The following is a 24,796-nucleotide window of genomic DNA, read 5'->3' on the forward strand; positions in this document are numbered from 1 at the left end:
CTACAGACACAACATTTTTTTCGGGGTGGCGGTCGGTTTGAGGTACCAGCAACGACACTGGGGAAATGTCGCTCATGTAGACGGCTCACTACACTGGTGGATGGGGCCACGGAACCTCCTGGATACAGGAGATTCTCAATGATCTCTTCCTGAAATTTGAGGAAGGATAATGTTCTCCCAGCCTTACTGTAGAGAACAAAACTATTATATGCAGCCAATTAAATTAAATATACAGACACCTTCCTATACCAGCGTCTGGTCCTGCGGGAAAGGAGATAAGGAGCCAACATATGGTCATTGAAGTCCACCCCTCCCATGAGCGAATTATAGTGGACACAGAGGGGCTTTTCAATGACACTGGTTGCTCGTTCAATTTGGATTGTCATGTCTGCGTGAATGGAGGAGAGCATGTAAACGTCACGCTTGTCTCTCCATTTCACCGCGAGAAGTTCTTCATTACACAAGGCAGCCCTCTCCCCCCTTGCAAGACGGGTGGTAAAGAGCCATTGGGGGAAGCCCCTGCGACTAGGTCATGCGGTGCCACAGCAGCCAATCTGTTCTAGGAACAAATGCCTGAAGAGGGGCACACTTGTGTAGAAATTGTCCACATAAAGATGGTACCCCTTGCCAAATAAGGGTGACACCAAGTCCCATTTGAAATACATCCATTTTGGGCAAAGAAATATTTAATTCAGGCCTACACTGGTTCAGGCAGTGTGAGATACACCCTCTACATACAGGGGATTGATTCAGGCATTTGAAATACAGCCATTTAAAATACATCCATTTTGGGCAAAGAAATATTTAATTTAGGCCTACACTGGTTCAGGCCCTGTGAGATACCCCCTCTACATACAGGGGTTCGGTTCAGGCATTTGAAATACAGCCATTTTGGGCAAATAAATATTTAATTTAGGCCTACACTGGTTCATGCCCTATGAGATACTCCCTCTACATACAGGGGTTTGATTCAGGCATTTGAAATACAGCCATTTGAAATACAGCCATTTTGTGCAAATAAATATTTAATTCAGGCCTACACTTGTTCAGACCGTGTGAGATACACCCTCTACATACAGGGGTTTGATTCAGGCATTTGAAATAAAGCCATTTGAAATACATCCATTTTGTGAAAATAAATATTTAATTTAGGCCTACACTGGTTCATGCCCTGTGAGATGCTCCCTCTACTTAAGAGGTTTGATTCAGGCATTTAAAATACAGCCATTTGAAATAGAGCCATTTTGGGAAAATAAATATTTAATTTAGGCCTACACTGTTTCAGGTCCTTTGAGATACCCCCCTCTACATACAGGGGTTCGATTCAGGCATTTGAAATACAGCTATTTGAAATACAGCCATTTTGGGCAAATAATTTTTTTAATTTAGGCCTACACTGGTTCATGCCCTGTGAGATACTCCCTCTACATACAGGGGTTTGATTCAGGCATTTGAAATACAGCCATTTTGTGCAAAGAAATATTTAATTCAGGCCTACACTGGTTCAGACCGTGTGAGATACACCCTCTACATACAGGGGTTTGATTCAGGCATTTGAAATAAAGCCATTTGAAATACAGCAATTTTGTGCAAAGAAATATTTAATTCAGGCCTACACTGGTTCAGGCCATGTGAGATGCACCCTCTACATACAAGGGTTTGATTCAGGCATTTGAAATACAGCCATTTTGTGCAAAGAAATATTTAATTTAGGACTACACTGGTTCATGCCCTGTGAGATACTTACTCTACATACAGGGGTTTGATTCAGGCATTTGAAATATAGCCATTTGAAATGCAGCCATTTTGGGCAAATAAATATTTAATTTAGGCCTACACTGGTTCAGGCCCTGTGAGATACCCCCTCTACATACAGGGGTTTGATTCAGGCATTTGAAATACAGCTATTTGAAATACAGCCATTTTGTGCAAAAAAATCTTTAATTGAGGCCTAGTCTGGTTCAGGCCCTGTTACATAAACCCTTTATATAGTGTTGTTCTATTCTACTATTAATTAAACACCCATTTAGGGCAAGATCCTAAATTAAAAAAATATGAGGATAGCTTCAAATAAAGGACGTGGCCCAGGTCGTGGTGCTGCTGGTGGAGCTCCTGTTGCAGGGAGAGGACGTAGTCGATCTGTGCCAGCTACACGCACAAGTGAAACCCCTTCCTCAGGTGCGAGTAGACGACAAAACGTGCAGCGGTATTTGGTCGGGCCTAATACTGCTCTACGAATGGTTAGGCCTGAACAAGTACAGGCGATAGTAGATTGGGTTGCTGACAGTGCCTCCAGTTTCTTCACATTGTCTCCCACCCAGTCTCCTGCTGAAAGACCACAGTTGGCACCTGCAGCCTATGTCCATCAGTCTTTCACCTCACCCTCTTAAAAATCAGCAAAGCAGTCTGAGCCCCAAGTCATGCAGCAGTCACTTCTGCTTTTTGATGACTCTGTTAGCAGGGTATCCCAGGGCCATCCACCTAGCCCTGCCCCAAAAGTGGAAGAGATTGAGTGCACTGATGCCCAACCACTTATCTTTCAAGATGAGTACATGGGAGGACCATCGCAGCATGTCTCGGATGATGACGAAACACAAGTGCCAACTGCTGGGGCTTTCGAAAGTGTGCAGACCGACAAGGAAGGCAGGGGTGAAGACTGGGTAGAAGATGATGTGGAAGACGATGAGGTCCTCGACCCCACATGGAATCAAGGTCATGCGAGTGACCAATGTAGTTCGGAGGAAGAGGCGGTGGTCGCACAGAGCCACCAGCACAGTAGAAGAGGGAGCAGGGTGCAAAAGCGGAGCTGCCGTCCCCTAGACAGTACAACTCCTACTGCCCACTGCAGCAAGGGACCTAGCACACCAAAGCCAGCTCCAATGAGTTCCCTGGCGTTGCAGTTCTTCAGACAATGTGCTGACGACAAGACACAAGTGGTTTGCACACTGTGCAATCAGAGCCTAAGCGAGGCATAAACAATCTCAACCTGAGCACAACCTGCATGACCAGGCATTTAAGTGCCAAGCACGAGCTGCAGTGGAGTAGACACCTCAAAAACCAAGAAAGGTCTCTGGCTCCTCCTGCTTCCTCTTCTGCTGCAGTCCCGGCCTCTTCATCCACCTCTGGAGTGAAAGTACCACCTGCCACCCCGCAAACAGAGGATCTGCCAGCAACACCAACACCTGGGTCACCAAGCATCTCCACAATGTCCCACGGAAGCGTTCAGCTCTCCATCTCCCAAACACTGGAGCAGAAGAGGAAGTACCCCCCTATCCACCCTCGATCCCTAGCCCTGAATGCCAGCATTTCTAAATTACTAGCCTTTGAAATGCTGTAATTCCGTCTGTTGGAGACGGATAGTTTTAAAGGCCTTATGGCGTTGGCTGTCTCACAGTACGTCGTGCCCAGCCGCCACTACTTTTCAAGGCGAGCCATCCCTTCCCTGAACAAATAAGTAGGGGACAAAATCAGGTATGCACTGCGCAACGCCATCTGTGGCAAGGTGCACCTGACTACAGATACGTGGACCAGTAAGCACGGTCAGGGCCGTTATATATCTCCATAACAGCACACTGGGTAAATGCAGTGGCGGCTGGGCCTGATGCGGATAGCAGTTTGGCGCATGTTCTTCCACCACCGAGGATTGCAGGGTGCTTCAGTTTGCCTCCTGTTGTTTCCTCCTCCTACTCTGCTTCCTCATCCTCTACCAGCTCCTCATCCGGTCAGCTTAACACCTTCACCACCAACTTCAGCACAGCCAGGGGTAAACGACAGCAGGCAGTTTTAAAACGTATCTGTTTGGGGGACAAACCCCACACCGCGCAGGAGCTGTGGACGGGCCTTGAATAACAGACCGATGAGTGGTTTGTGCCAGTCAGCCTCAAGCCTGGCCTGGTGGTGTGTGATAATGTGTGAATTCTCGTAGCAGCTCTGGGACTGCCCGGTTTGACGCACATCCCTTGCCTGGCACATGTGCTGAATTTGGTGGTGCAGAGATTCCTTAAAAATTACCCCAATATGTCAGAGCTGCTGCATAAAGTGCGGGCCGTCTGTGCGCGCTTTCGGCGTTCTCACACTGCTGCTGTTCGCCTGTCAACGCTGCAGCGTAACTTCGGCCATCCCGCTCACCGCCTCATATGCGACGTGCCCACAAGGTGGAACTCCACCTTGCACATGCTGGCCAGACTGTGCGAGCAGCAGCAGGCGATAGTGGAGTTTCAGCTGCAGCACGCACGGGTGAGTCGCTTGGCGGAACAGCACCACTTCACCACCAATGACTGGGCCTCCATGCGAGACCCGTGTTCCTTGTTGCGCTGTTTCGAGTACTCCACCAACATGGCCAGTGCCGATAACGCTGTTCTCAGCGTTACTATCCCACTTCTATGCCTCCTTGAAAAAACGCTCCTGGCGATGATTGAAGAGGATGTGGCACAGGAGGAAGAGGGATCATTTTGTAGGGTTTCCAGCCAGTCATTCCCAAGCGGCTCCGAGGGTGGGTTCCTGCACCCACAAACCCAAGGTACACAATTGTACAGCCAGGGCACAGTTCTGGAGGATGAGGAGGTGGAGAATGAGGAGGTGGAGATGGAGGAGGAGCAGACCAGCTAATGGCCATCACTGGTGCGTGGATGGGGGAATACAGAGGACACAGACGATACACCTCCCACAGAGGACAGCTTTTCGTTGCCTCTGGGCAGCCTGGCACACATGAGCGATTACATGCTGCAGTGTCTCCGCAACGACAGCCGAGTTGCCCACATTCTAACTTGTGCTGATTACTGGGCGGCCACGCTGCTGGATCCCCGTTACAAGGACAACGTACCGTCCTTAATTCCTTCACTGGAGCGTGATCGCTAGATGTGCGAGTACTAGCGCACGCTGGTAGACGCGCTGCTGGTGGCATTCTCACTTGACAGCGGGGGCACAGTGGAAGCACAAGGCGAAGGCAGAGGACGAGGAAGAGGTCGCCAACGCAGCTGGGGCACCGCCAGCACCTCAGAAGGCAGGGTTAGCATGGCCGAAATGTGGAAAAGCTTTGTCAGCACGCCACAACAATCAGCACCACCAGCTGATATGGAACGTCTTAGCAGGAGGCAGCATTTCACCAACATGGTGGAGCAGTATGTGTACACACGCCTACATGTACTGAATGACGGGTCTGCCCCCTTCAACTTCTGGGTCTCCAAATTGGGCACATGGCCTGAGCTTGCCCTTTACGCCTTGGAGGTGCTGGCCTGACCTGCAGCCAGTGTATTATCTGAACATTTGTTTAGCACGGCAGGGGGGCATCATCACAGACAAGCGCAGCCGCCTGTCCACAGCGAATGTGGACGAGCTCACCTTCATTAAAACGAACCAGGCATGGCATTGTCCAGAACAGACAGGTATACCTGCACTAACCAGCCATTGTTATACTGCAGCGCAATTGCTCATGTTTGTATTTTGGATATTTCACACTCTTTTGGAGTGTACCTTAATTAAAAAAAAATACAATTAAAACCAAAAAACCTGTGTTGCCTATGTCGTCCTCCTCCACCGCCACTTTCACCTACTCTGCTACGTCCACCGCCTCCTCAAACTCCTACTCCATATGGAACTCCACCTCATAAATAAATTTATTTTTTTTGTACATGTTTTATTTTATATTATTTCACTTATTTGTCATTTACATTTTCTGGTGAAATTAACCAATTTATGGGTGTATAGTACCACTGCTATATCTAGTAGGCCAGTTAAAAAATAAAAATAAAATTGTCATTAACATTTTCTGGTGAAATTAACCAATTTTTGGGTGTATAATACCACTGCTATACCTATTAGACGGGTAAAATAAATGAAAAAAATTATCTGTTACATTTTCTGGTGACATTATCCAATTTTTGGGTGTATAGTACCACTGCTATATCTAGTAGGCCGGTTAAAAATAAAATTAAAAAATTGTCATTAACATAAAGAATAATTGGCATTAACATTTTCTGGTGAAATTCACCAATTTTGGGGTGTATAGTACCACTGCTATACCTAGTAGCCCGGTTAAAAACAAAATTGTCATTAACATTTTCTGGTGAAATTCACCAATTTTGGGGTGTATAGTACCACTGCCATACCTAGTAGCCCGGTTAAAAAATAAATAAAAATTGTCATTTACATTTTCAGGTGAAATTCACAAATTTTTGGGTGTATAGTACCACTGCTATACCTATTAAACCGGTAAAATAAATAAAAAAAAGAATATGTTACATTTTCTGGTGAAATTAACCAATTTCTTTAATTTAAAAAAAAATACAATTAAAACCAAAAAACCTGTGTTGCCTATGTCGTCCTCCTCCACCGCCACTTTCACCTACTCTGCTACGTCCACCGCCTCCTCAAACTCCTACTCCATATGGAACTCCACCTCATAAATAAATTAATTTTTTTTGTACATGTTTTATTTTATATTATTTCACTTATTTGTCATTTACATTTTCTGGTGAAATTAACCAATTTTTGGGTGTATAGTACCACTGCTATATCTAGTAGGCCGGTTAAAAAATAAAAATAAAATTGTCATTAACATTTTCTGGTGAAATTAACCAATTTTTGGGTGTATAGTACCACTGTAATACCTAGTTGGCCCGTTAAAAAATAAATAAAAATTGTCGTTAACATTTTCGGGTGAAATTCACCAATTTTTGGGTGTATAGTACCACTGCTATACCTATTAGACGGGTAAAATAAATTAAAAAAAATTATCTGTTACATTTTCTGGTGACATTATCCAATTTTTGGGTGTATAGTACCACTGCTATATCTAGTAGGCCGGTTAAAAATAAAATTAAAAAATTGTCATTAACATAAAGAATAATTGGCATTAACATTTTCTGGTGAAATTCACCAATTTTGGGGTGTATAGTACCACTGCTATACCTAGTAGCCCGGTTAAAAACAAAATTGTCATTAACATTTTTGGGTGAAATTCACCAATTTTTGGGTGTATAGTAACCACTGCTATACCTATTAGACCAGTGAAATAAATTTAAAAAATTATTTGTTAAATTTTCTGGTGAAATGAACCAATTTTTGAGTGTATATTACTTTACATTCTTCATATGTCTACTTCATGTTTGGATCATTATGGGAATGATATTTAATTTTTTGGGGATGTTACAGGGCTTAGAGGTTTAGAAGCAAATCTTGAAAACTTTCAGAAATTTTCAAAAACCCAATTTTTAGGGACCAGTTCAGGTCTGAAGTCACTTTGCGAGGCTTACATAATAGAAACCACCCCAAAATGACCCCATTCTAGAAACTACACCCCTCAAGGTATTCAAAACTGATTTTACAAACGTCGTTAACTCTTTAGGTGTTCCACAAGAATTAATGGAAAATAGAGATACAATTTCAAAATTTCACTTTTTTGGCAGATTTTCCATTTTAATAATTTTTTTCCAGTTACAAAGCAAGGGTTAACAGCTGAACCAAACTCAATATTTATGGCCCTGATTCTGTAGTTTACAGAAACACCCCATATGTGGTCGTAAACTACTGTACGGGCACACGACAGGGCGCAGAAGGAAAGGAATGCCATACGGTTTTTGGAAGGCAGATTTTGCTGGATTGTTTTTTTGGACACCATGTCCCATTTGAAGCCCCCCTGATGCAACCCTAGAGTAGAAACTCCATAAAAGTGACCCCATTTTAGAAACTACAGGATAGGGTGGACAGTATTGTTGGTACTAGTTTAGGGTACATATGATTTTTGGTTGCTCTATATTACACTTTTTGTGACGCAAGATAACAAGAAATAGCTGTTTTGGCACTGTTTTTATTTTTTGTTATTTACAACATTCATCTGACAGGTTAGATCATGTGATATTTTTCTAGACCAGGTTGTCACGGATGCGGCGATACCTAATATGTATACATTTTTTTTATTTATGTAAGTTTTACACAATGATTTCATTTTAGAAGCAAAAGCAAAAAAAATCATGTTTGAGTGTTTCCATAGTCTGAGAGCCATAATTTTTTCAGTTTTTGGGTGATTACCTTGGGTAGGGTATGATTTTTGCGGGATGAGATGACGGTTTTATTGGCACTATTTTGGGGTGTGTGTGACTTTTTGATCGCTTGCTAGTACACTTTTTGTGATGTAAGGTGACAAAAAATGGTTTATTTAGCACAGTTTTTATTTTAAATTTTTAACGGTGTTCATCTGAGGGGTCAGGTCATGTGATATTTTTATAGAGCCAGTCGATACGAACACGGCGATTCCAAATATGTGTACTTTTTTATTTATTTATGTAAGTTTTACACAATAACAGCTTTTTTAAAACCCAAAAAATTATGTTTTAGTATCTCCATATTCTGAGCCATAGTTTATTTTTATTTTTGGGGAGATTGTCGCAGGTAGGGACTCATTTTTTGAGGGATGAGGATGACGGTTAGATTGGTACTATTTTGGTGGGCAAATGCCTTTTTGATCGCTTGCCGTTGTACTTTTTGTGATGTAAGGTGACAAAAAAATTGTTTATTTAGCACAGTTTTTATTTTTTATTTTTTACGGTGTTCATCTGAGGGGTCAGGTCATGTGATATTTTTATAGAGCCGGTCAATACGAACGCGGCGATTCCAAATATGTGTTCTTTTTTATTTATTTATGTAAGTTTTACACAATAACAGCTTTTTTAAAACCAAAAAAATGATGTTTTAGTGTCTCCATATTCTGAGCCATAGTTTTTTTTATTTTTTGGGAGATTGTCTCAGGTAGGGGCTCATTTTTTGAGGGATGAGGTAACGGTTAGATTAGTACTATTTTGGTGGGCAAATGCCTTTTTGATCGCTTGCTGTTGTACTTTTTGTGATGTAAGGTGACAAAAAAAATAGTTTATTTAGCACAGTTTTTATTTTTTATTTTTTACGGTGTTCATCTGAGGGGTTAGGTCATGTGATATGTTTATAGAGCCAGTCATTACGGACGCGGTGATACCTAATATTTATACTTTTTCCCCCCTATTTTTTACCTTTTTTTTTTTTACTTTATTTGGGGAAAATTAAGTTTTTGTTTCTTTTTACTTGAAACTTTTAATTTTTCAAGTCATGTGATGTGTTTATAGAGCCAATCGTTACGGACGCGGTGATACCTAATATTTATACTTTTCTCCCCCCCTATTTTTTACCTTTTTTTTTTTACTTTATTTGGGGGAAATGACGTTTTTGTTTCTTTTTACTTGAAACTTTTAATTTTTTGGGGGGAAACTTTATTTTTTCAACTTTTTTTTCACTTTATTTTTTGTCCCACTTTGGGACTTGAACTTTTGGGGGTATATTCCTTTACAATGCATTCCACTACTTCTGTATTGGAATACATTGGCTGTATGAGTAATACTGTGTGTATTACTCATACAGCTTCCGGGGCCTGTGAGATCCAGGGGGCTGGATCTCACAGACTCTTCACCGGAAGGCAGCGCAGATGCCTCAGGAAGACATCGTGCTGCCTTCCATGCCATCGGGTCCCCCCCACAGCCCCATGGAGACCCGATGGCACCACCGCCGCACCAGGTAAAAGCCGCAAGCCGCAGGTCTGAATTGACACGGGGACCCCCCCGCGCATTTAGCCGAGGTGCCTGCTCAATGATTTGAGCAGGCACCCTGTTCCCTGATCGGAACAACACATGACGTACCGATACGTCATGGGTCCTTAAGGATTAGGGAACCATGCCGTACGGTACGTCATGGGTCCCTAAGGGGTTAAAAAATAAAAAAAAGTTTAATTTACATTTTCGGGCGGAATTCACCAATTTTGGGTGTATAGTATCACTGCTATACCTATTAGACCGGTAAAATAAATAAATAAATTATCTGTTACATTTTCTGGTGAAATTAACCAATTTTTGGGTGTATAGTACCACTGCCATACCTAGTAGGCCCGTTAAAAAATAAATAAAAATTGTCATTAACATTTTTGGGTGAAATTCACCAATTTTGGGGTGTATAGTACCACTGCTTGACCTAGTAGGCCGGTTAAAAAAAAAAATGTCAGTTACATTTTCTATTAGACCAGTCAAAAAAAAAACATTTGTCAGTTACATTTTATGGTCAAATACACCATTTTTTTTGTGTAATATACTCCTCCTGACAGCTTAATAAATTTCAATAATTTTTATTTTACATTTTCGGGTGACAATAAACTATTGTTTTCTGTCATAGACCCCTTCTCTACCAAGTAGACAGGTTAATTAATTTCTGTAATTTTTCTGTTACATTCTTGGGTTGACATTATACAATTTTAGACGTGAATAAACCCCTGCTCTGCATAGGTGACAGGGAATAACATTTCTGAAATGCTTCTTTAATTTATGCACTCCACCTCCTTTGATTCAGTGCTTAAACTTAAACAAGTTGTACCACATTTAAGCTTCAATACTTTGTCCCACATTTCTGCTATACTCTTTTGGACAACATTTGCGCCTCAATAGCTTTTCCCACAATTCCGGTTGACTTTTTTGTCCCACATTTGCGCCACAATAGCATCTCCCACATTTCTGCTCGATCCCAATTTTTAAAATAAATTTATCTCCCTTAAATTTGGTCTCTTTTTCTCACGCTCCCTCTCCGGCCTGGAACCCTGATTCCCCGCCACCTGTGATCACCTCGGTAGGCGGATAAAAGAACATAGAAAGTTGATAGAGCAGATATCAAATTGGATCGTGAACATCACAGGAACGTGCGACATGGTGGGGCAGTAAGTATGCACACTCCTACACGAACTAACTGACAGGGGTCAGCCCCTGCAACTTCTGGGTCTCCAAAATGGGCACATGGCCTGAGCTTGCCCTTTACGCCTTGGAGGTGCTGGCTTGCCCTGCAGCCGGTGTATTGTCTGAACGTGTGTTTAGCACGACTGGAGGGTTATATTTCCCAATCTTTTGGGGTGTACCCTAATTTAAAACAATTAAAATTAATTTTAAACCAAAAAGCATTATAGGCTACCGCCTCCTCCTCCACCGCCACTTCCACCTACACCGCCACATCCACCGCCTCCTCAACCTTCTACTCCATATGGACCTGGTCCTCCTAGATCAAGATTATTATTTTTTATTTTTACGTATTTTATGTTATTTTAAGTCATTTCCCTTTTCACATTTGTTTGCAGTGCACTTGCCATGCTCTTAACCACATTTTGATGATTTGCAGCCCTCTAGCCCTTTCCATTACATTTTTACAGCCATTTTAGTGCTCAAAAGTTTGGGTCCCCATTGACTTCAATGGGTTTCGGGTTCGGGGTCAAGTTCGGGGTCAAGTTCGGGTCCCGGACTCAAACTTTTTTCCGAAGTCCGGCCGAACCCATCAAACCCGAACATCCAGGTGTCCGCTCAACTCTATTCCTGAGCCTCTCCCTGACTGCTGACAGTATGAGCAAATCCTGATGGTGAACGAACTCATACGATGAAACCTAAGCCCTGCTGACACTGAAGCAAACACTAACTTAGGGAGTGGGGAATGAGACAGCCAGTACCTTCCACCATGAAGGGACCCGCGTCTCCCTGAGACCTAGAAGCAGCACATGCACAAAGGGGAGAACAGGAGGACTTAGCTTGAGACGAGCGAGAAGTAGAGGATCCACAAATAACCTGTATAAAACTCCAGAAGGAAAATATCAACCACAAAGTCAGCAGTAAGAGGCAGACTTAAATAGAGCCTCTTAAACAGCTAACGAGCAGAACTTGTGGAGAGGGTGTGATTCTGCCCACAACAACAGATAGACGGTAAACACAGAAAGACCTGTCAGATAGACTCACATGCTGCAAGTCTATCCATTCTTCTCAGATCTCTTACAGGGCAGGCAGTTATACATGACCAAAGGGCTCCTCTTTTCCTAATCATGAATGGAAAAAACACACTTCAAATCATGGCCATAGACCATGTTAAACTTGAAACAAGCAGATTTGGGTACACTTATGCCATGACCCTCATAGATCACTACAAGATTGCAGTTGTTATTCCCACCAAAGACTTGGCTGCAAAAACTACAGCAGCTGCACTGTGGAAGAGCTTTCTACTACCCTATGGGTGTCCTGACAAGATACTTACTGATTAAGGGTCAGCATTTGAGTCTCACCTGTTTTATGAACTATTCACCACAGACATTTGTCCTCAGGGCAATGGCATATGTGAGAAGATGGACCATATGCTAATCAGCATTCTGAGGGTTATACCACCTCACAAAAGAAATGATTAGCCTTTAATCTTTCCATAACTAGTGTATCTATATAACAATGCCACACATTGCTCCACTCGGTACACTCCTTACTATCTCATGTTTGCATGACAGGGCAAACTACTTGCTGACATTGCCCTTGACATCACAGTGTCAGAGACAGAGAACCCACTACCACAAACTTAGTGGGTTCAGGAACACCAAAAAGATCAACTCCAGAATGCAGAAGGTCCATAGAAATAAAAGCAGGATTTCGACCTCCATGCCAAGGCTGAACCATTGCAAATAGGAGACCAAGTCTGGCTTGAAAATAACCATCCAGCCATTGTGAACTGTACATAGTAATAGCATTGCCATCAAATGAAGTCTATGAGATCCACCTAGAAGACAAGGGTAGTGAGCTGATGCACTGCAACAGGCTCAAATAGTGTTTACAGGAACCTGTTCAAGATCACTCAAGAGAAGTAAAAAAGTTGTTCCTGACTGAAACAGAGCCTATTCTCATTCCTGAGCCACTCCAATGGTTCAATCAACTCTTGATCTGCATCATCTCAGCCACTCCCAGATCAGGAGACTCACCAGAATCAGCCAATGCATCTGACCTTCCACTTCAGACAGAGGACCCTGACAAAGTTCCAGCAGATGCTGAATCACAGCTGAGAAGGTCCCAAAGGACAAGTTTCCCACCTGCTACCAAAATTAGGCTGAGATGTATCCACCATTTCAAGAACTGTATCTGTTGCCAAGCACTTTAATGTAATCTGAGCACAACGAACCCTGAGCTATGTGTTAGCGGAACTCCAATTTTTTGCAGAGCCACAGACTCAGGTTATTTATTCAATTAGCTAGCTAGATAACACCCGTCACGGCAGGGACAGACACAGACAGCAGAGGGCCCCTGTGCAAGGAATGTACCTGGCCCCCCCCCAAACCACACATACAGACATAAACATATACATGCAAATACATGCAAAAAAAAAAACATCTTGTTAATATGGGTCAATATCTTTACAGTATGTATAGATTTTTTTTTTCATACTAGGCCACGCCTATAACTCTGCCCAAAGCATAACTATACACAACCTGTCCCCTTAATGCCCCCACATAGTAATTATTCCCCCTTTCTACCTGCACATAGTAGCAATGCCCACACTGTGCCCCCTTCACAGCAGTTATGACCAGATCTGTGCCCACTTCACAGTAGCTATGCCAGATATGCGCCCCTTTCACAGTAGTTATGCCCAAATATGTGCCCCCTTCACAGTAGCTATGCCAGATATGCGCCCCTTTCACAGTAGTTATGCCCAAATACGTGCCCCCTTCACAGTAGCTATGCCAGATATGTGCCCCCTTCATAATAGTTATGTCCAGATATGTGCCCCTCACAGTAGTTATGCCCAGATATATACTACCTCACAGTAGTTATGCCAAGATATGTGCCCCTCACAGTAGTTATGCCCAGATATGTGCCCCTCACAGTAGTTATGCCCAGATATGTGCCCCTCACAATATTTATGTCCAGATATGTGCCCCTCGCAGTAGTTATGCCCAGATATGTGCCCCTCACAGTGGATATGTCCAGATATGTGCCCCTCACAGTAGTTGTGCCCAGATATGTGCCCCTCACAGTAATGTCCAGATATACCGTATACTCCCTCACAGTAGTTATGCCCAGATATGTGCCCCTCACAGTAGTTATGTCCAGATATGTGCCCCTCACAGTAGTTATGTCCAGATATATACTACCTCACAGTAGTTATGCCCAGATATATACTACCTCACAGTAGTTATGCCCAGATATGTGCTCCTCACAGTAGTTATGTCCAGATATGTGCCCCTCACAGTAGTTATGCGCAGACATGTACCCCTCACAGTAGTTATGTCCAGATATGTGCACCTCACAGTAGTTATGTCCAGATATGTGCCCCTCACAGTAGTTATGTCCAGATATTTGCCCCCTTAACAGTAGCAGTGTGATGTCTAACACTACATTGTGCTGCTGTTGTAGAGGCAGGACCATATTTTGATTTTATGCTGCCCTAGGCACTTGTGATGACTTCCTCCCCAAACTGAAGTCCATATTTTTTTAGATAGCTAAATGCTCCCTAGGCCTTTAGCTATCCCTCAGGACTCCCTCATACTCTTGCACAATTAAAGGGCTGAACTGTTACATGTGAGCTAGGCAGCTGAAGGCATCTGTGTTGGTCGCATATTCATAAGTGTCTGCATTGCTGAGAAAAATGATGTTTTATTATATGCAAACAGGGGTGTTACCATTACTCCTAGAGTCTCTGCTCTCCTGTAACTGCCGTGCCCTCTGTACTTTGATATGGCCAGTTGTGATGACATTTTCACTGCCAGGCCCTGTCAAAGTAGACAGGGAGTGGTAGTTGCAAAGAAACCAAAGCCTCTAGGTGTAATGGCAATGCCCCCGTTACTCCTAGAGGCTCATTTGCATAAATGAAACCATAATTTCTGCGGGCACATATGAACATGGGACACCTTCAGCTGCCAAGTGCACATGTAACAGGTCAGCCAGTGTCATAGGTACAAAACTGCTGACAGGTGCCCTTTAAAGCAGTTGTCCCGGTTCAGAGCTGAACCTGGACATATTCCCAGTGCTCCAGACAAAAAAAAATACCTAGTAGCCATTGGCTCCTGAACTGAAAAATGTAGGAGCCAAATTCAATTTTTAGTCGCCAAATCGAAACCGAATCAGATCGGCGTAGGGTTGTTTCGATACCAAAATTTGGATTCACTTTCGTCACCATAAAAAAGTATTGCGATACTCAATACCACAAAAAAAACACCAAAAAAATCTGCGTGCATTTCGCATTTTATGAAACATTCGGCCCATAATAGAACAGTCCTATCCTATTTTTTGGGGTGACAAGGTGACTAAAGAATGGTCGAATCGCATGGTTTTTATTTATTTATTTCTGTTACGGGGCTCACCGCTTAGGAGATATTTTTTAATAATTTAATAGTTTGGACTTTTCGGACGCAGCGCTATGTAATGTGGTTATTTATTTATTGTTTATATATTTTATATATATGTAAAATTGGGAAAGGGGGGATTTAAACTTAATATTTTAGGGTACTTTCACACTAGCGTTTTTCATTTTCGGCATAGAGTTCCATCCTAGGGGCTCTATATCGGAAAAGAACTGATCAGGCATATCCCCATGCATTCTGAATGGAGAGTAATCCGTTCAGGATGCATCAGGACGTCTTCAGTTCAGTCTTTTTGACTCATCAGGCAAAAGAGAAAACCGTAGCATGCTGCGGTTTTATCTCCAGCAAAAAAAACTGAAGACTTGCCTGAATGCCGGATCCGGCATTTTTTCCCATCAGAATGTATTAGTGCCGGATCCGGCATTCAAAATACTGTGTAAAAAGATACAAGACGGATCCATCTGTCCGCATGACAAGCGGAGAGATGGATTCGTTCTTGCAATGCATTTGTGAGATGGAGCCGCATCCGGATGCGTCTCACAAATGCTTTCAGTCACATCCAGATCGGCGGATCAGGCAGGCAGTTCAGATGACGGAACTGCCCGCCGGATCACACTGCCGCAAGTGTGAAAGTAGCCTTAGGCCTCTTTCACACGAGCGTGTTCGGATTAGGTCGGGATGCGTCCCGGTGCATTGCGGCAAACCCGCGCGAGTAGGTACCCAATTGCAGTCAGTTTTGACTGCGTTTGCGTTCCGATGTTCAGTTTTTATTGCGCGGGTGCAATGTGTTTTGCACGCGCATGATAAAAAAACGACTGTGGTACCCAGACCCGAACTTCTTCACAGAAGTTCAGGCTTGGGATCGGTGTTGTGTAGATTGTATTATTTCTCCTTATAACATGGTTATAAGGGAAAATAATAGCATTCTGAATACAGAATGCATAGTACAATAGGGCTGGAGGGGTTAAAAAATAATAATAATAATTTAACTCACCTTTAGGCTACATTCACACGTCCGGATTTTTCTATAATCCGATTTTCTGTCCGTTTTTTGCGGATCCGTTGTTCCTGAAAATGTTTCCGTATGTCATCCGTTTTTTGCGGATCCGCAAAAAACGGATAGATGTCTAAAGTTGGAAGCAAATAAAGTTATTTGGATTTCTTTGAAAAAAAGTGAAAAAAAAGTGAATAAAAAGACAAGATATGATTACCTCAGGTGCCATTTTCTTTGGTTCATCGTGAGGTAAAGAGCTCTGTGTGGAAATTTTGCTGTATAGCCATTTTTCCGTGCATACTCTACTGCGATAAAATGCCGAAGGATATTTGTGGAGTTCTGTTCCATTGGGTCCTATTTCGGTTATTCGGACAACAACAACCAATGTTGGAAGAAGAACCGGAGAGGAGGAGGAGGAGACACTGGATTCATCCCATTGTTGCGCAGAGAATTCAGAAGGGACAATTTCACACACTTTATAACGATCTGCGTCAAGACCCCTTCAAGTTTCACAATTTTTGCCGTATGTCCATGGAGTCATTTGATCACCTTTTGACGTCTCTCCACCCTGACCTTAACTTCAGGGACACAAGCATGCGGCGCAGCATCTCTGCTGAACAAAGGCTTATTGTCACGTTGAGGTAAGTTTTTTTCGGTAATGTGAATATTTTGTGTATTTTAATTTTAATTGAACTAAAACCTTTTTTTTTTTTTCCACAGATTCCTTGCAACTGGAAATTCGTTTGCATCGCTGCACTTTGAATTTTTGCTAGGGATCTCAACTATCTCTGGGATTGTCTGCCATACGTGTAAAGTCATATGGCAGCGACTCAGAGATGCGGTGATGCCCACCCCCAAGGCGGAAGATTGGCTTCGTATCGCCGAGGGTTTTTTCCAATCCGCGCAGTTTCCAAACTGCATTGGGGCACTGGACGGAAAGCACATCCGTGTGAAGAAACCGCCTCACTCAGGGTCCCGGTTCTTCAATTACAAACAATATTTTTCTGTAGTGCTGATGGCCTTGGTTGACAGTAACTACAAGTTTGTAATTGTGGATATCGGGGCCTACGGGAGCACTTCAGACAGCCGCATCTTTAGTGTTTCCAGAATGGGTGAACGGCTTCGTGAAAACCAGCTTGCCCTGCCAGAGCCAAGAAGACTACCCGGATCTGCAGGTCCGCCGGCTCCATTTGTGATCGTGGCAGACGAAGGATTCGCATTGTCACATCACCTGATGCGGCCCTTCCCTAGACGCGATCTGGATGACAGGAAGCGTATCTTCAATTATCGATTGACTCGCGCCCGTCGGTATGTGGAGTGCGCTTTTGGAATACTGTCCAGTAAGTGGAGAGTATTCATGTCATCCATACAAATGAATCCGGACAATGCCACCCTGGTGATACAGGCTTGTGTAGTGCTGCACAACTTCACCAGGATACATGATGCCTCCGCTGATGCTGATTTGGGTCAAAATGTGCCATCTTCAGTCAATTTTGATCTCAGTCGGACTGGAAGACCGGGAACGGCTGGGCTAGCTGTTCGGGATTTCTATGCCGACTTTTTCAGCAGTCCAGAGGGGGCATTACCGTGGCAATTGGAAGCCATCCGTGGAAGTCGTTGATTTCAGCTTGAATCTGGTTTCCAAATTACTTTCCAAATTTTCAATTTATTAGTTTAGTTAGATCCCCAGTTGTTATAGTTTAGTTTAGGGACTCGCAAGATAAAGAGGACCCTTGACGTGGGCTTGCGAGCTGAGGTATTTAATATTTGACAAATGACTATCATTCTCTCAGAATTTGGTGATAGTGTTTTAATTTTTGAATCTTTTTTTTTGCTATTAAATACCTTCAAATACCTCTAAATAACATTAGTGCAAAAATGATCAAAATGTTTTTTTGAATTGTGTTTTTGTAACCCCATTTTTTTTTTGTTTTCAAGCAATAAAGATTTCAAAAAATTGTGTTTGCAGTGAATTTTTAGAACTATATGTTATTAACGTTAATTCATTAACCACTTGCCACCGCGCTAACGCCGAAAGGCGTCATTGCGGCAGCTCTCCCAGGCTACGCTTACGCCAATAGGCGTCTTCTCGCGTGATCCGAGATTTCCTGTGAACGCGCGCACACAGGCGCGCGCACTCACAGGAACGGAAGGTAAGCGAGTTGATCTCCAGCCTGCCAGCGGTGATCGTTCGCTGGCATGCTGGAGATGTGATTTTTTTTAACCCCTAAAGGTATATTAGACGCTGTTTTGATAACAGCGTCTAATATACCTGCTACCTGGTCCTCTGGTGGTCCCTTTTGTTTGGATCGACCACCAGAGGACACAGGCAGCTCAGTAAAGTAGCACCAAACACTACTACACTACACTACACCCCCCCCCCCCCGTCACTTATTAACCCTTTAGGAACCACTGATCAGCCCATATAGACTCCGCATGTGTTTTGCGGATCCGATCCATGTATCCGTAAAAATCATCTAGTCTGCAAAAAAGTGTCACACATCTGGTATCGCCGTACTCAGGAGAAGTTGGGCAATGTGTTTTGGGGTGTACGGCGATACCAGATGTGTGTCACTTTTTTGCCGCCTAGGTGGGCAAAGGGGCACACATTCCAAAGAGCACCTTTCGGATTTCACTGGCCATTTTTTACACATTTTGATTTAAAATTAATAACCACACATTAGGGGCCCTAGAATGCCAGGGCAGTATAACTTACCCACAAGTGACCCCATTTTGGAAAGAAGACACCCCAAGGTATTTCGTGATGGGCATAGTGAGTTCATGAAAGTTTTAATTTTTTGTCCCAAGTTAGTGGAATATGAGACTTTGTTAGAAAAAAAAAAAAAACATCATTTTCCGCTAACTTGTGACAAAAAATTTAAAGTTCTATAAACTCACTATGCCCAATCAGCGAATACCTTGGGGTGTCTACTTTCTAAAATGGGGTCATTTGTGAGGGTTTTCTACTGTCTGGGCACTGTAGAACCTCAGGAAACATGATTGGTGCTCAGAAAAAAGAAAAAAAAGAATAGACTTTTTGAAATGATAAATGCCATTTATTTTAGAAAACAATTTTTTTGGAAAAAAAAAATTAAAGTTCAAAAAGATCCCTTGTAAAAGGGCCAGGGTTGGAACTTGGGAGATGAGTTGCCTGTGAAGAACTGGGGTGTCCAGCCTCGAATTGATAACTCCCCAGGGATGAGCTGTCTCCGTGATGGAATCGAGATGGGGGTGGATGCTGAGAAAACGTTGGAGCATATGGCCTCCAATTCAGCATTGCATCGCGGTCCCGCTCTAAATTGTGCACAGTTTGCAATGGTTCTTGTGGACCTGCAAATAGGTCCATCAACAGTGCCACAGCAGATAGACACCGAGCTTTTCGTTCCTCGGGTATTTTTTTTAGTAAGGGCACTAAACTTTTTACCATAGTTTCGTCCGCACTCTCACCACGATTCTGGTTTAAATAGTCCATAACCCTTGCTTCAACAATGGCTCTAGTATCTAAACCAGAATCGTGGGGAGGGGGACCCCTACGTCTACCCGAGGAACGAGGCTGGGTGCTTATCTGCTGTGGCACTGTGCGATTTTCCGGGACATCCTCCCTGACTGGTTCTAATGGCGGAGTTTCATCCGTGGATGGAGGGGCCGATGGATTTTCTGGGGAAGCTGGGCCAGATGGTGCTTGGTCAGCCTCCAGAGCACTGCAGAGGTTATCAACGGTCCTGTAAAAAAAAAATTCAGAAGTATTAATAAAAGTTAATTATTCAAGAAACAAAAAAAAAAAAAAAAAAGATTATTATTTGACAGACATGCAGATCTGGGAAACGTCAACCAGTTTCCGACCTACATTTCCCATCATTTCCGAACGGCATACAGAAATCCTCTTAACCATAGGACCATTGTGAGAGTTGCTAGTTGCTAACAGTTTTATGCATGACGCAGGGTCACTATCCAAGTTATGTGATATGAAAAAACCATAGGCCCACTGCTGATGAGAATAACTGATTCTGTCAGGATAGATTGACTATCTAGTTCAACTAAACCCACAGGATTCCTCACTCAATGAGTGTTGTCGAACTAAAACTCCCACGTTGGCCTGCTGTAAGCTGATAGCTGTATGCTGTTCGGGCATGCTGGTAGTTGTAGTTTGGCAACAGCGGGAGGGCCGCAGGTTGAGCATGCCTGGTATTTTATAACATAGAGGCTTTCTCATGGTGATGTGGACGTTTCAAGATAAAAAATACCATTGGATAGGAAAAAAATCTGATCCAATGGTATATTAATAGGGACTCCTGACTTTACAATGAAAGGCAATTGGAAATGGATCCGTTTACAATTGCACCATATTGTGTAACTGCAAAAGGATCCATTCACATTTACTTACATTGTACCTCAGGACGGATCCCTTTGGTTCGCCATCTCCAGGAGCACATCTAAATTCGTCATACATCATTTAGGCCTCTTTCACACTTGCGTTGTCCGGATCCGGCGTGTACTCACTTTACCGTCCCGGCAGCCATGGTAACCACTTTGAAAAAGCTAAATGTCGGATGCGGCAATGCGCCGAAACAACGTTTAGCTTAAGGCCGGATCCGGATCAATGCCTTTCAATGGGCATTAATTACGGATCCGGCCTTGCGGCAAGTGTTCCGGTTTTTTGGCCAGTGCAAAAAGCGCAGCATGTTTAGTAAAAGAGGCATGGTGCCGGTAAAATTTATGCATTCTAAATGGATCCATATCCAATCAGAATGCATTGGTCCTTATCTTGTCATTTTTGGACCGCTTGCGCCGGCCTAAAAACTGATTTCACAGGTCGACCGCGAAACGCCAGTCAGAAAAGAACCAAACTATACTCATCAAGATGACATTGAAATATAATATAATATTATTCAAACATTACTTACGGTCTGGTTTCCATTACAGGCCTTAGAAATTGTAAATTTTCGGTATATAGATAAGGCTTTTTGGCCAAGGACCCATCTCCACTTTTATGCCGCAGGTTCAATTCCCGCTTGAACTGGTCCCGGCAAGAGTACCAGCGGTTTTTTATTTTGTTGACTGGGATAAAAAAAGAAAAAAGAATAAACTGACATATATTTTAAATTTGCAATATTTAAAAAAAAACAGATATGAGATTTACACACTATTCAAACACTAATCTACTCAATTTAAAGTTTTAGCTGTAAAGGGTGGCATGCAGTACCTCAGGCCCCCCTGCTGTTTCCAAACTACAACTCCCATCATTTCTGCACAGGCTACAGCTATCAGCCTATAGCAGTGTTTCCCAACCAGTGTGCCTCCAGCTGTTGCAAAACTACAACTCCCAGCATTCCTGGACAGCCTTTGTCTGTGCGGGCATGCTGAGAGTTGTAGTTTTACAACAGCTGGAGGCACACTGGTTGGGAAACACTGGCCTATAGCATGGCATGTTAGGTGTTGTAGATTGTCCGAAGCAGGATGGCCACAGCTTGAGCAGCCATGCTATAAGGAGTTAACATGTTTGCAAGGGCCAAAAAAAAAATGTAGCCATATGCAGCTGTATTTATGCCTTGCTCTGCACAGGTTTGCATAGCAACCATCTGGGACTGGGGGGTTAAAATGTTTGCAAACCAGCTCAAAAAGCATGCATATGCAGATGTATATGAATGCCTTGCTATGCACAGGTTTGCAAAGTAAAAATCTTTGATGTAAGGATTTTTAAAGTTTGCAAAGCCTAAAAACCTGGATAGTAATTCTATATGGAATGCATGGTCAGCTTGCTGCTCTCCAAATGCTGAAAAACTACTACTCTAGACAGCATGTCATAGGAGGAGTAGTAGTTAGGAGAGCCATAGTTTACACCTTCCTGAGTACATGCATTTCATACAAGAAATATGACCAGACATATTAAACATATATAAATTACTCACTGATGACTTGACGCTTCTTGGCATCTGCTTTCGCAAATTCTGCCCCATCAAGTTCCTTGGCAATCTCCTCCCAGGACCTATCTTTCAAAACTCGGTCATGGTATGACTCCAGCCGTGTATCCCATAGATTGGGACGCTCCTCAATCAACGTAATCAAACGTTCCACATCATACAGTGGCATCTTGTCAACTTCTCCAGTCTGATTACCACAAATCTGGATCCAGCTCTGCCAAGCCCTTCCCCTTTGTTTTCTGTGGGCAGGATTTAATTTCCAGGAACGGATTCCGTTTAAAACGGATGACATACGGAAGGACATCCGAATGTCATCCGTTTTTTGCGGATCCATTGACTTTGTATTGTACCAGGATCCGATTTTTCAGGACAAGAATAGGACATGTTTTATATTTAAACGGACATGCGGAACGGAACAACGGAAACGGACAGCACACATTGTGCTGTCCGATTTTTTCCAGGACCCATTGAAAATGAATGGGTCCAGATCTGGTCCTGATCTGTTCCTGAAAAAACGGAACAGATCAGGAAGGAAAAAACGGACGTGTGAATGGACCCTAAGGGTTTCTATCACCAGAAATACTGTTATGTAGCTGACTGACATTAGCGATGCGCCCATGTCAGCACTACATAACAGTATGTTTCTAACGTTAGTCCCTGCAGCCGTTTTTGTTAAAAAAGCACTTTTATTATATGCTAATGAGCCTCTAGATGCTATGTGGTCGTAAAATCAGCACCTAGAGGCTCCGTCCACTCACCCTGTATTACGCCCAGGTCCAGTGTTGTGCCCGCCCCGCTCCTCTTGATTGATGCCACTGTTCCCTGCATCGTTGGCGAAATCCCGTGCCTGCGCCGTTCACTTCGGTCTTCGGTGCAAGCGCAGTGAGTGAAGACCGCTCTCCTGATGCCGGCTTCCTCACTGTGACGTAGTCGGCGCAGGCGCAGTGAGGAAGCATCATTCACTCACTGCGCCGAAGACAGAAGTGAACGGCCGCAGGCGCGGGATTTCGCCAACGATGCAGGGAACAGTGGCATCAATCAAGAGGAGCGAGGCGGGGACAACACTGGACCTGGGCGGTATACAGGGTGAGTGGACAGAGCCTCTAGGTGCTGATTTTACGCCCACATAGCATCTAGAGGCTCATTAGCATATCTATAAAAGTGCTTTTTTAACAAAAACGGCTGCAGGGACTAACGTTAGAAACACACTGTTATGTAGTGCTGACATGGGTGCATCGCTAATGTCAGTCAGCTACATAACAGTATTTCTGGTGGTAGAAACCCTTTAATTCACTTGTTCGCGCAGCCCGGCTTCTCTTCTGTCGTCATCTGTGAGCAATAGGACCTTTGATGACGTCACTGCGTTATACACATGGTCCGTCACATGATCCATCACCATGGTGATGGATCATATGATGAGCGTAGTGACGTCATCAAAGGTCCTATTGCTCACAGATGAAGACAGAAGAGATGCCGGCTGCGCGAACAAGTGGATTAAGGTGAGTTCAAAAAAATAATTTGAACCCCTTCAGCGCTATTGTACTATGCATTCTGTATTCAGAATGCTATTATTTTCCCTTATAACCATGTTATAAAGGGAAATAATAATGATCGGGTCTCCATCCCGATCGTCACCTAGCAACCGTGAGTGAAAATCGCACCGCATCCACACTTGCTTGCGGATGCTTGCGATTTTCACGCAACCCCATTCATTAAAATGGGGCCTGCGTTACGTGAAAAACGCACAAAGAGGAGCATGCTGCGATTTTCACGCAACGCACAAGTGATGCGTGAAAATCACCGCTCGTGTGCACAGTCCCATAGAAATGAATGGGTCAGGATTTAGTGCAGGTGCAATGTGTTCAACTCACGCATCGCATCCGCACGGAATACTCGCCCGTGTAAAAGTAGCCTAAGTGTTTGTGTTGTTTTTTTTTTTACTTACTATTAGCCCCCGTAGGGGCTGGAACCCTTGTCCTATTCACACTTAGGCCCCTTTCACATGGGCGAGATTTCCACGTGGGTGCAATGCATGAGGTGAACGCATTGCACCCACACTGAATCCGGACCATTCACTTCTATGGGGCTGTGCAGATGAGCGGTGATTTTCACGCATCACTTGTGCATTGCGTGAAAATCGCAGCATGCTCTATGTTGTGCGTTTTTCACGCAACCCAGGCCCCATAGAAGTTAATGGGGCTGCGTGAAAATCACAAGCATCCGTAAGCAAGTGCGGATGCGGTGCGATTTTCACGGACGGTTGCTAGGATGAAAGTCTATTCACTGTGTTATTTTCCCTTATAACATGGTTTGACAGGTCCTGAAGAAAGAACAGGAGACCGGCAGCTACGTGATCAATTGGAGGAGGTGAGTTAATATTTTTATTTTTTTACCCTCATTGGCACTGCGCCACCAATGTTTATTATACTGGGGTGTTGGGGGAGGGCGCACTGCGCCACCAATGTTTATTATAGGGGGGGCGCACTGCGCCATCAATATTTATTATACTGAGGTATTGGGGGGGCGCACTGTGCCACCAATGTTTATTATACTGGGGTGTTGGGGGGGCGCACTGCGCCACCAATGTTTATTATACTGGGGTGTTGGGGGGGCGCACTGCCCCACCAATGTTTATTATACTGGGGTGTTGGGGGGGCGCACTGCGCCACCAATGTTTATTATACTGGGGTGTTGGGGGGGCGCACTGCGCCACCAATGTTTATTATA

General features: G+C 43.6%; 1 protein-coding gene across 1 annotated transcript; it reads right to left on the reverse strand.

Moving 5' to 3' along the window:
• Positions 1-19,442: 19,442 nt before the first annotated feature.
• Positions 19,443-22,238, reverse strand: LOC122927391. Its single transcript, XM_044279197.1, has 4 exons — positions 22,058-22,238; positions 21,053-21,206; positions 19,573-19,870; positions 19,443-19,478 (listed from the first exon to the last, which is right to left on the reverse strand). The coding sequence occupies exons 1-4, from the start codon at positions 22,236-22,238 to the stop codon at positions 19,443-19,445; spliced, it is 669 nt and encodes a 222-aa protein (XP_044135132.1).
• Between the last annotated feature and the right edge of the window lie 2,558 nt (positions 22,239-24,796).

Source organism: Bufo gargarizans, chromosome 1 (assembly GCF_014858855.1).
Source record: "Bufo gargarizans isolate SCDJY-AF-19 chromosome 1, ASM1485885v1, whole genome shotgun sequence".
Classification (NCBI taxonomy): Eukaryota; Metazoa; Chordata; class Amphibia; order Anura; family Bufonidae; genus Bufo; species Bufo gargarizans.

Bases quoted from the DNA above. Each gene is read 5' to 3' on its own strand.
- LOC122927391 (XM_044279197.1), bottom strand. From the start codon at position 22,238: ATGCCACTGTATGATGTGGAACGTTTGATTACGTTGATTGAGGAGCGT. The intron at 19,871-21,052 runs GTAAGTAATGTT...TTTTTTTTACAG, and splicing joins CCTGTAATGGAAACCAGACC to GACCGTTGATAACCTCTGCA. The intron at 19,479-19,572 runs GTAAAAAGTTTA...ACCTATTTGCAG, and splicing joins AGAGTGCGGACGAAACTATG to GTCCACAAGAACCATTGCAA.